Below are 12,911 nucleotides of genomic sequence, written 5' to 3'. Positions count from 1 at the left end.
CACATTAAAAAGAGAAAGAAAGAAAGAAAGAAAACTCAAGGTTAAATCAAATCTGAATAAGCAGAATTATTTTTAAACCAACAGCAAAGCAAAGCCACGTCCTCTATGCTCCTGAAATTCATGCATTTTGTGGGCACTTTAGAGTAATTTTTTGCACTTATTTCAATTCATCAATCAGTCAAATGTTTATTTCCAAAGAATATTCAAACGCAAGAATGCACTTTTACAGAGACTGAAATTTGACTTTTTAGTAACTAATCAAAAATAATTGAAGTTGAGATCATCTTCTTTTGAAATCATCTAAATCCTCTTAAGCATTATGAAAAAACAGGCATCCATGTCTCAGAGTACAAATCTGACATCATCCATAATCCGTAACCAGAAGCAAAACACACTAAGGCACACACATGAATGGGTAAAAGATAAAATGAGAGCTACATCCAGTGCCTGACAGTCAAATACACATTGATGGCAAATGCAACAGCTATAAAATCATGGTTTTACCTAAATGTTTGCGCTAATTGCTGACTTTAATTAGAGTATAATTAACAGTACATCAAATGAGGCAGACTGCAGTAAAACACCTCAGCTGGGACACAGATGCACTTTTAAAATGGAGAGGTAGTAAAATGGGCATGGTGTGACGGAAAAGTGTGTGTGTTGCACTAAAAATCAGCTTTGGTTTTAGACGGACACATCCAACGTATGATAAACTAATGCAGGAAAACAGACACATAAACGTTGCTTACAGAAAAAGCAATGTAAATTTGGATTGTTTATTATGCAGCTCAAAAAAAGAAAGAAAACCAAAACACTTTTTGTAAATGAAACGGGTAAAATATTCACTTTTTGAAGGCTTAACAAAATTAAGATTCTGCTAAGCATAATGGAAAAGCATGACAAATCTACACTAATTTGCAAGGGGGAAAAAAGGGGTATTCACTGGATCTAAAATAAAGCGCATTTGATTACTCAAACAAAAAGAGTCAAAAATAAGATCATTTTCTTTCAACAGGACCGGACTGAATTCACATGTGAGTCCAGATTTGAAAGTCTCTTTTTCTTTCAAGTAGAATTCACTCCTGTTCGCCATCCTTACCAGCCGTCCTCATCAGACATTTACTGACTCCATTAGCGAGGTTGTGATGAGTCTCGGTGGGCGCAACCAACCGCAGAGATGGGGTTGCCCGGTACTCTAAATTCAACACCCCATGAGCCTTGATCCTACACGCCTGACCAGCCCTGACAGTCTGGAGGGTTGTAGAGATGAGGTCTGACTGAGAGCCTTGTTGTGTTTGGACCAGCAGCAGTTTCTGGGGCAGGTGGGACAGCCAGAAGAGTAGTTGCAGAGTCCAGACGACAACAATGAAAGGGACAGGACTCGCATCAGCCATGTTACTTCTTCCTCGGGTGTGGTCTGCGTGTTTGTAACCGACGAGCCCCAGAGGATTTGGAGCCTGTTCCGATAGAGAAGGTGGCTGGTGAAGAACCTAAAAAGGGATTAAAACATATATATTTATATAAAAGGAAAAAATTGGATACAACTATTATATAATATTTTTAAAAACCAGTAGAAACTGTGTATTTTACCAAACGGTGAGGCGCCCATTGCTCCAAATCCTGGGGTTCCAGGGCTGCCAAATGGCATCGACATTCCTGCAGATGCCTGGCCAAAAGCAGGAGTTGATGTTCCTAAGACAACACCGAACAAACAAGAATGTCAGATGACCGCTTTACTAGGTTTAGTGCAAATCATTAAATAACTCATCCACTTACTGCTAACCAAGACTACATACAAGATACTAAGCACTTGCACACGGTTCTAATATGCTGCAATACTTTGAGTGAAAATGGTTGTGGAATCTTTGTAAGTAAAGTGTCATTTAGAATTATTTATGCACTATTGTAGTATTTAAGGTTTTGAATTAGCTTTTATTTTCATACTTTTTCCATTAAGTTTTTATTTTAGTGATTTGAATTTAATAAAATAGTTTTCCATGATCATTTCTATTTATCTTATTTTAGTCATTTTATTAATAGTAATTTATTGGTATTGCCATGTCAGCATCTAAGTAGGGTTGGGTACCAAAACCCGGTGCCAATGTCACCGGTACCTAGTAACCAGTATGCACTAGAACTGAATCAGAACGCAGATTTCTGTGCCACGTTTCAGTCCAGACTTCGTCGTCTCAGTCTTTCAGCCCGCTCTTCAAACTCTCTAACCACTATGCCACAACTTCCCCTTAAAATAACTGAATTAAGACCGTAACAGACAGCACTCCGTCAATGTACTAATTTTAACTAAATATCAGAATGACTGACAGAGATAGGCCTATAGTAGAAACATCACAGGGCTTCAGACTGCGATAGACCATTCTTTCTGCTGTGCGACTAAATTTAGTGTGCAGTCGCACTCTTGCGACAACCGCGTTGTTCAACCCATAAGCGCTGTCATTTTTGTTGCATATGAGAAACGGCAAAAGCTACTGAGAGCATAAAACACAAGCCAAACTTAAATAACCATGTTACTTGATAACAAAATATCTATTATGTAAATTATCAGTTTTATCACCTTTACGGTGTTGTGGATGCATTTTGCTGCATAAAACTGAAGTCTGAATATTCTCTTACCATAATTAATACCATTTTTTTTTTCGGTAAATACTGATATGTGAGAGCATATACATGTATCACCAGCAACTACAATCTCTCAATGTAAAATACAACCTTTTGACCTTTCTCAATAAAAAAAAAAAAAGACTTACCAAAAGCAGGCTTGTTATCGGTGTTGTTGGCTCCAAAAGAAAACCCTGGCGTTTGAGCGGCAGGTGTAGGGGTTCCAAACGGTGCTGCTGAGAGTGACGCCCCAAAATTAAACCCTCCAGAGGCAGGAGGCGCAGGAGTACTCGGAGCAGGGTTCTGAGTGGCTGCTGACACGCCACCAAAAGTGAATGTAGGAGCTGAGGCAGGGAGAGGGGCCACAGACTGTGTGGAGGTACCAAAGATGGGAGCTGCAGAAGCGGTGGTGGTGTTTCCGAAAGAGAAGCCAGCTCCACCAAACGTAGGCTGACTGTTAGTCCCAAACGCAGGTGCTGCTGTGCTGGCAGCGGCTCCAAACAGAAATGGTGATGTGCCGCTACTTCCACTGCCAGCCCCAAATGGGAAAGGCTTTGGAGCAGCAGGGGTCTGCTGTGTGGATGCTGGGAAGGTTGATGATGCAGTGAAGGTTGAGCTCCCGAAAGTGGTTTGTGTTGTGGGTGTTTCTGAGGAAGTGGTGGCACTGCTGGTCATGCCAAACCCACCAAACGGAGTGGATGTGGAGTTCTGGTTTGCCGAAACCTGGCCAAAAGTGAATGTGTTTTGGGCCTGTGGGGCAGGGGCAGGTGTAGGCTTTGCTGCTCCGAACTGAAAAGCAGGGGCGGTGCTGCTAGCATTAGTGGTGTTGGTGCTCAGCGAAGGTGCAGCCGTTGTGGTTGATGTGGCTCCAAACTGGAATGTGGTGTTTGTGGCTGGAGCGGACGTGACTGTTGCAGTCCAGCTTCCAAAGAGAGACGGGGAAGGAGTTTGTGTAATTGGGACGGCAGATGATGCGGATACTGTCACTGGTCGGGTACTGGTTAGTCCACCAAATAGCATCCCACTGTTCTGTGAAACCGAAGCAGCAGGGGTTGATGTTGTTGGTGTGGCTGTCTGCCCGAAGGTATTAATGCCACTTCCTGTGCCAAATAAAGGCTTAAAAGTTGGCTGGGTGGGTTTGACCTCTGCTGTGGAAGAAGGAGTGGTGCTTGCTGCACCAAAAATGGGCTTAAACCCAGATGACAGGGGGTTGCTAATGCTATTGACTGATGCGACTGTGGTTGTAAGTGCAGTGACTGTAGATTTAGGAAGCTCAGATGCAGCAGTGGCCACAGGTTTAATTAAACTGAACAGGCTGCCTCCTCCGCCCAGAGATGGCATGCTTGATGGGGGTTGAAGAGGTTGGGCCAAGATCTGAGCAAAGGCAGAGGGCATAGAGGTGGCAGGCTTGTAGGCAGGTGATGATATGGAGGATGGGGCAGAGAATGAAGACTGCAGAGCGGCAGGGCCTGACTCAGATTTGACAACTCCGCTGCTCGAGTTTGTGGTGGAAACGGGTGTAGAAAATCTGGACACAGACACTGTTGGAGTTGTACAGAGTGACAAAGACATACAAGGTCATGATCAAGTGTACCACAGTACCAAAAATACAATATTAGTATTAAAAAAGCCTTTCTAGAATATTTATAAAAAATAAATTATATATATTTTAAACAAATACTGATCAAATGTTTGGAATCTTTAAGACTATTAATAATAGTAGTTTTATTAAAAGATAACACTTTACACTTTAACACTTTTAACAAAATTAAAATGATGATGGATGTGCCATTTTGAACTTTCCATTCAACAAACAATCCTAAATAATAATATTAACAACCACCCCAAATCTGTAAAAACAGTGTAAAGGTTTAACAAACCTGCAGTGGTAGTGCCCATTAGAGTTGGAGCATTGAGAAGCGGATTATTCTTCATGTTTCTCAGGGACTCCAGCAGAGGGTTTGAGATGCTTGAAGGAGCAGCAGTTGGGGCAGCTGGGGTGGTAGTGATAGAGGGGGCTGTGGTGAGAGTCAGGTGTGCAGAACTAGCCGCACTGGGTGCAGTGATGGTGAGGTCGATAGTCGGAGCAGGAGTTGAAGTAATGGCTGGTGTGCTCTCAGACACAGGTATGGAGAGAGAAATCAGAGAGGGAGCAGAGCTCACAGCAGGTGCAGTCCCAGATGAAGAGGCTGGTGCTGGCTGAGAGAACAGGGTTAAAGAGGGAGCCAGAGCTGGGGTGGGTTCAGAAGCAGGAGGAGGGATCTCTGGATCTGGACAAAAATAAGATACAACATGGAATTAGATTAAAGAATTTCATTGTGTTTATAGCCAATCCATGTGAGAGTGAAGACAACATACCAGGCTCCTCCAGGACCTTTTGTATCTGGCTGAGAGCTGCTTTCTTCTCCATATCTAGATCTTTCACTGTGATAGTATAGCCAAGTTCAGGAGGTGGTGGCTGCAGACCCAATGTGACATTGATGAAAATTATTTTTGCAAATGTCTGGAAGAAATGTTTATCAACAGCAGCCTCGTTACTTACCAAAGAAATCTGATCTCCCCTGTTCGTGGTGACCAGTTGGATTTTGCGCTTGCGTTTGCAACTGCTTCCTCCAGAGTCCGATGTCGATGTTGCAACAGGTGCCTCAGATTTTGGAGTAAGTTTAGCTGGTACAAACAAAAACTTAAAATTACATATTTGTAGCATTGCTGGTAAAAAGCTTTAAATCTTTAATTTGCACTTATACCACTAACCAATCCTATATTATGTAAAGTCACACTGAACTAAAAAACAAAAAACATGAACGAGCTAATATGTTTCCTCACTTGTAGCAGGCACAGGGTCAGTTGCCACCTTATCCATTTTCATAAAGGATGTAGAACCTGGTGAGGTAGCATCTTCCTCCCTACAGCACACAACACAGTTTAGGAACACGAGTTGCATGAGAATGTCTTAAATGGACCCTGTATAATCAATAGTTATGTGCTCATCTGACCTTGATCAGACATTTTGCAGGTGTTTACATAGCACAACATAACTCAATCTGCTTTTTTTCTTTTTCTTTACAATAACAGTATAAAAAATATTAAAAGCCTTGATGAAAACACACTTCTTTCCAACAAAAGTGAATGTTAGTGATGGTTACCTTGCTTTCTTGGCAGCTCGCTCTGGAGTCGGACACCGAGATCCTCCAGGGCTTGTGAAAGGAGAAAGACTGAGACTGGATGCTGTTCTTCTCTGGAAATACAAAATGTAAGGAATTGAGCAAAAGAATACAAAACACAACAGTATAAAACATTTTTAAACTAACAATCAATATGTTCACTAGCTACCAATTTTAATAATTTATCATTGCATTCCCTCATTTTCTAAATCTTTATATCCTCTCTATAAGAAAACAGTCAAATGAAATACCTGTGGATAACCCTGTGAAGAGCTGTAGGAACTGCGAATGGGATTGCGGACAGATCCAGGCACCCCACTGGGAACAGGAGCACCACTTACAGAGCTGATGGAGGAAGTGCGGGAACGCTTCATTATGGACTCTTCATTGAGAGAGGAGTTGATCCCTCTCTTCAGATTGCCAGGTCTAAGGAGAAAGAGGAAACATATTAAGAGATAATGTGATGAAACTCAACGTTTAACAGATGTAGAGGCAGATACTACAATGGAAGGTGTACAATCTCCTACTTTGGCACAAGCTGAGATGGAGCTCCATTTGCAAGAAGTGGCTCAAAAGCTGACTGAGAACTTCCACTGCTGTCGTGTCGCCTGATGAGACCAAGACAATTATTTGGTGAAAATACAATAACCAACAGCAAATCTTCTAAATTGTACATAAGGAAAGTTACAACCTAACTAACTTAAAGAGGACAGTATTGTGTGATGACTTTCATTTGGTCACGTTTTGTCCATTACATACCTCCTTTTGCTCTTCTGCCCAGAGGAAGCACTCCTGTCCTCCTCATCAACCTCCCTCTTCCTGCTCTCTCGCAGCACACTCAGAACAGCCTCTCTGGAGCAGGGGTCTGCCTGAGCTCCAATACCTGGGGATTTGACCGCTCCAGGAGAGTTCAGGTGATTGAAGCTAGAAACAATGTAGTGTTGACATATGAGCAAGGCATAAAAAAAAAAAAAAAAAAACTGTGACAGCTATAGACAAGGTTTTGGGACAGAAATAACCCTATTTTAATGCTGGTGCATTTAAACCACTTTACAGAATTTGCAGCGACTCACAATGATGATCGTGTGGGGTCTGGTCTGGCGATCTTCACTGTTACTGGACTTTGAACAGTAGGTGAATTGCATTGGGTGAGAACGTTCTTCTTACAGAATCCATCCCATTTTGCAGGTGGCATCACTCCAATGGGAGATGTTCCCGTCTGCTGAAGGGGGTAATGTCTTTGGGGGGTGATGGTGAACCGACTTGAAGTGCCCACAGGGTCCCTGATGACATTGAAACATCAACAGGTTAGATCTGTCGTCAAAAATGTAAACACCCTCATAAAAAATTAAATTTAAATTGCCTTACTAATGATTTTATGTTTTTAAAAGAGGTTTGTTATACTCATTTATTGGATGAAAAATTAAGTTTAAGTAGCAAAATTGTAAGATATAACAAATGTAATTTAATTTTTACAATACTGATTTAGTGCTAAAAAAAAATACTATCAATTTTGAATTAACTTGATCTGCTCAGTAATATGTTTGTAGAAACGGTGATTTGAAAATGTATTTTTTTTTAAAGTAATAACGTTACTTTTATTAAGCATGCAATAAAAGTACATTTGTTACAACATATGGCTATTTCAAATAAATTCAGTTCTTTTAAGCGTTCTACAAAAAAAAAAAAATCCTGCATTTTTATTCCCCACAAAAATATTAAAGCAACAAAAACATTTCTCAACATTAATAAAAAAAAGTGAATGGCCCACCAAATCAATAAATTAGAACGATTTATGAAGGATCATGTGAAAATTCAAATTTGTCATCACTTGAATTCACAAAAATTTCCAATTTCAAGTATTAGCCAACATAATACATGCACGATACAAATGCGACAACAAAGCTGTCAAAATGCAGTTTTAGGTTATGTGGCAAGCTATCTGCAACCCTACACGTGTAGTGTCAGGCGTCCAAACTGGTGTTGGAGGCGCAGTGCGCCTGACCAGCTCCAGGAACTCCCACATTTTTCAAATCATGGAGGGAAAACTGGGACAACGTACGTGTTAGAACAACCGAGAAAGCCAAACGTGTACAACCACAATCCTGATAGACGTCAGATGTGTTATATTAGAGCGTAAACACTCGGATCTCTGATGCATCCCAATTAAAAGACGTGAGCTTAAATAGAGAATGCAGGCATAAAGTGACAAGACAGCATTTTGTGTTTACCCGAATGACAGTCTTCTGTTAGGAGTGTGCACGGCATAATTTGGTCGGGCGAGTCTCTCCCGGAGTTGATCTCTGGGGTGCATGAAAGCACCCGATCCTCCAGCGGGCCTCACCGCTGCAGAGGGGCTTTCTTCGGTCTTGACGAGGTAACTTCCCATGAGTATATCCCGAGGGCTGAACACCGACTCACTGAGCGTGTGGTCTCTTCTATAATACGAGCCCGCAAAGTGTCTATCGATGGGTGACGCGAAGGAATTTCTAGCATCACTTTTACGTATCTTGTTTCTTCCGGCGGCCGGGAGTCTGCTCAAAGTCCTGCCCGGTAACCAGCGCAGCAGAGCCGACGGGACGCTCAGTCCACGGCGAGGATTGAGGCCTAATCTCTCGAAGAGCTGCAACTCCTCCGCTTTGTGAAAATAAACGACATAAGACACCACACAGATAAAAAGTATGTACAAATAAGCTGGTATGTAGCTCAACACGAGTAAAAGTAGAAATAAAGAGAACACCACAGCGGACAAAACGATTAGCCGCCGTTTATCTTCAGGAGACATGGCGGCACCGCGCCGCTGAGGGAAGATATCCCATAATTCCCCGCGTCCGCGCACGTTGTTTACGTCTCGATGATGTTCGTCATGTTCGTGACTGCACGCGTTCATACTATTAGATCGATCTAATTTCAGCAACAGGCTTAACTTTCTTGCAAATCGTGTTATGTGCACAATTTTTCTCCCTACAAAGAAATTATTTGGAATAATTCGAATATTTTGATCCATGGACAATATTTATTTATTGACAAGTAGTATGACAGTGATATTGTTCTTGTTTGGGATTTATTTAAAACGTATGGTACTATACTGAAGTACGGAGAATTTATGACTTTGTTTAGTCTTTCTTTTACGGCTAGATCTTTTAATATGTCATCGAAACTTGTCTCTAAGTTATGTGCATTTATTTAAAACATACCTTTGCTTTAATGAGAAAACTATTTTGCCCAAACCTTTATTGAATGGAGTTTTTCTTCTTGATAAAAGTTTTTAACAGCAAACATATAAAGAGAGTGTTACATTATTTAACATACCCTATACATACACTTTTCTGGATCAATTTATTTGATAGTAGGCTATCATTGGAAGAAAGCATGGTTACTCCCTGAAAAATTGTATTTCTAATAAAATTTGAGGTACATTCTGCATAATGTCTATCCAGCCAATTGCCAAATTGCTTCTCTCTAATTTGTATTCTGCAAAATTGAGGAAGAATCTTTACTTCTTGTATTCCATCATTGCAATCAGGTTAAATCTATTTGTGATAGTGACATTTGTCTTCTTTTCTTAAATTTAATTTTAAAATGTTCACCGAAATATATATTTCTCTGGCAATGACCATGCTATCAATCTTGTTAATTCTTTTGTTTTGCATTGTAAATTTGTTATTCACAAAAACAACATTTCACAAGAGTTTACCTAGATTTTGTGTCTTTCTTGCTGAGATTTGGCTTATTCATAAATCTCTTAAACTCATTGATAACAGTAAGAATAACAAGTTTCTTAAGGCTTAATGCAGTGCTGTTTGTTGTTGCTCTTTTTTTCTCTTACAATAAAAAAAATTAGCTTGATTACAGTGTTTTACCACACACTTGTGTTGTAATGTAAAACAACACTACATTTCTGTTTATATTACATATCTACATATACAAAGACTAATACCCACTGTATTATAGTTTGTTTTTAGTCACAATTTTCACCCCTGATAATATGAATTACAAAAAAAGAAGAAGAAAATATATTGAGCATCAAATCAGCATATCAGAATTAATTCTGTAGCATCATGACACTGAAGAGTAAAGTAATGCTGACGAGAATTCAGCTTCCCTTCACAGGAATAAACTACATTTGAAAACACACACACACACACACACACACACACACACACACACACACACACACACACACACACACACACACACACACACAACCTACAACCTCAGTACACATGGCTACATTTTATGTCTACATTTATTAGTTTAGCAGACGCTTTAATCTAAAAGGACTCACAAATACTCAAGCGAGTCACCTTAAGGCGGCAACAACATGAGAAGATCTAGCAATACAAAGTTTTAAACATCAACCAGAATAGTACAAGCTAGAACAGTGCAAGTATAGAAAAACATGAATAATAATAATAATCATGATTTAAAAAAGTTGACACGTTGGAAGCTTACACATATTGTGTTGTAAAACTTGACAATTTCCCTGTAAACTAAACCATTCAATTCAATGGGATAATTGGTTGCATTAACAAATTCAGTTAAACATATAAACGAAACATTTCCTTAGACATTCACAGTTTAATGCATTAATGAATGGCACTTCAGACTGTGGTGCAGTTAAACTGCATGAGATGAGCTAATGTGTGCTAACCACAGTGTGTTGGGTATGTTCCGTTCACCACAAAATGTAAAATTTTTGGACATGTACCATAGAAATACAATGATATTCTTTTACCCTGGAGTGTCATGTAAATATCATTGCATAGTTATCTTCAATAACATCACTGCACTATTTTACCTACTTTTTGAAAGAGTAGTAACATTAACTTTTCCACTTTAGACAATGCCTAATTAATGTTTATCTTTAACATGAGTATGAGATTCTTAAACAACTTATATGTTTAAATAGTAACAAACCCCACACATTTTACTATCTAAACTCCAAATGTGTTTAAAAATCCTGATTAGATTCTCTCAGACGGCCTGGAAATGTGATGTACCTGGCAGCATCTTCATTTACAATGTCCTTTCTCGATGTTTGGCACCTTGTTGCTATGGTAGATTAAAAAGTGCATGGGTAATGTCTGCGCCGCAGGTGGCCAGTTGATGATATCAGCTTAGCATTTGGATAAGCAGCACGGTGGTATCCCAGCTGCTCCAACATTTTAAAAGGGCAGGTGTGTTACCCAGAGCCTAAAAAGCTCATTTCCATTCAGCATGCTTCAGCTGTTTATTTCGGACAGTGCGTGTGTGGCTGTTTGCCAGGAGGAGGGTCTGAATCTATTGCACCCCCTCAATTCTCTCCATTGGCCTTATTCTGTTATGAGCTCAGTGCAGATGGTGCAGACCTTCTGTTTGTCTAATGGTTTTAACCTGGCTTGGCTGACTTTCAATAGTGTACTCTCTTGACCTTATTTATAATGTGATTGAATAAATAATGATATTTTATAATATCTATATTTATTTATATTATTATAGAAATAATGTGAATGCATTGCTTCATGCATTTTTTTCTGATATATATATATATATATATATATATATATAAAATCAAATATGACAACTCAAATATGTTTTCCCCATCTTAAATAATGATAAGATAAAATATATAGAACAATAAATGATGATATAAAATAATATGATGTTTAAATAAATAAATTAATAAATATATATATATATATGTGATCTATTATTCAAAACATTTATAAATTATATATTTATGTAATGTTTCTAATGTATATATTTATGATGTAAAACATAATAAATATAATACACAAAACAATCAATAACTACTTTATATTGTTAGCTCTCTCTCTCTTTGAGATGTTACACTAACATCTGAAGGCCACAAAGTGTCCAAATAATTTTTTTTCAAAATTTGATCAGTAATTCCATTTGTGATAAGTTTTGCTTGAAATGTGCAATCTTTCATTAAAATAAATGACCAAGCAAGTGTCCAAAAGCATTATTTGGGAGCCCTGTATGTATCCCCACTAATAAAACACATGCCAACTGACAATAAAAGGGTCACAGCCAGGTTTAGATTTTATACAGTGTTCCCATGTTGACACTTTTGCATTATCTCAAAATTGTAGTATGAAATGGTCTGAACTGTTTAAAAGAGGGTGTTTTTGTCATTCGCTGTTTTGAACAAATATTGAGAAAATGGAATAATCCATTCCATTAAAATTTCAAACAGCTTCTTATTCATTGTGTAACAGTTCTTTTTAAATTTGCATAAATAGTCAACGAGATTCACAGGCAAATTCACTGGTGATCTCTTTATCTATAGCAGAGAGGCTTGATCATACTGCAGCAGGAAACACTGAGCTGTGTTTGTACACAGGTCAGATATAGCACACACAGCATCACACACATGCACACATGTTGGTTGTGCAGAGAAGAGGACAGTGGGTGAATAAACATATATAATCTGAAATCTGTGCAGAGATTACAGTATCTCTAATCCAAATACTCTTATTGGAAACATTTTATCATATGAATCAACGTTAGAAAAGTGTTGAGGATATATTTTTACATTTAAAATGCATGACTCTATTATATATATATATATATATATATATATATATATATATATATATATATATATATATATATATATATATATATATATATATATATATATATATATATATATATATATAATGTAATGTAATCTTAGAGTATTGCTCTATTTGGTGGTTTGCTTTGGGTTTGAATGTATATTTGCTTTACAGAGGAGCTGTGTCTCTCATTTATCTCTGTCTCTCTCTTTCTATCTATTAAACAGAGAGACACTCACTCACTCTGGATATCGCATTTAATTTTAGAAACAGTGGGTTTGGCCAGCAAGAAGCTTGTATACATCATGTGGCTAATTAAGGCAAGCAGCTTTGAGGAGGGGTCGAGAGAGGAATAAAGGACGACCTCCAGCCTATCCCACAATTAGCTACTGCTTTAAATGAACTCCATACTTCATTACCATAATGTAAACATACCACATTGTCTTGTATCTGTTGCAAAAAAGGAGTGAAAACAGTGATAATAATATTGTAAAGTATTTAATCTTCATGGTAGTATTTGCTTTACTGCCTCTAACTACAGTATCATAGTACATTTAGTTATATA

The 12,911-nt window shown here is 38.5% G+C and overlaps 1 protein-coding gene across 1 annotated transcript; it reads right to left on the bottom strand.

Moving 5' to 3' along the window:
* Window positions 1-762: 762 nt before the first annotated feature.
* LOC128021045 (nuclear envelope pore membrane protein POM 121) lies at window positions 763-8,643 on the bottom strand. Its single transcript, XM_052607920.1, has 13 exons — window positions 8,012-8,643; window positions 6,854-7,063; window positions 6,540-6,704; window positions 6,308-6,388; window positions 6,032-6,206; window positions 5,763-5,854; window positions 5,443-5,522; window positions 5,159-5,283; window positions 4,975-5,074; window positions 4,497-4,886; window positions 2,766-4,157; window positions 1,591-1,692; window positions 763-1,490 (listed from the first exon to the last, which is right to left on the bottom strand). Exons 1-13 carry the CDS (start codon window positions 8,563-8,565, stop codon window positions 1,396-1,398), a joined length of 3,561 nt encoding a protein of 1,186 aa, XP_052463880.1. The 5' UTR covers window positions 8,566-8,643; the 3' UTR covers window positions 763-1,395.
* Between the last annotated feature and the right edge of the window lie 4,268 nt (window positions 8,644-12,911).

Source organism: Carassius gibelio, chromosome A10 (genome assembly GCF_023724105.1).
Source record: "Carassius gibelio isolate Cgi1373 ecotype wild population from Czech Republic chromosome A10, carGib1.2-hapl.c, whole genome shotgun sequence".
Taxonomy (NCBI): domain Eukaryota; kingdom Metazoa; phylum Chordata; class Actinopteri; order Cypriniformes; family Cyprinidae; genus Carassius; species Carassius gibelio.
This window is presented reverse-complemented; position numbering and strand designations above follow the sequence as displayed.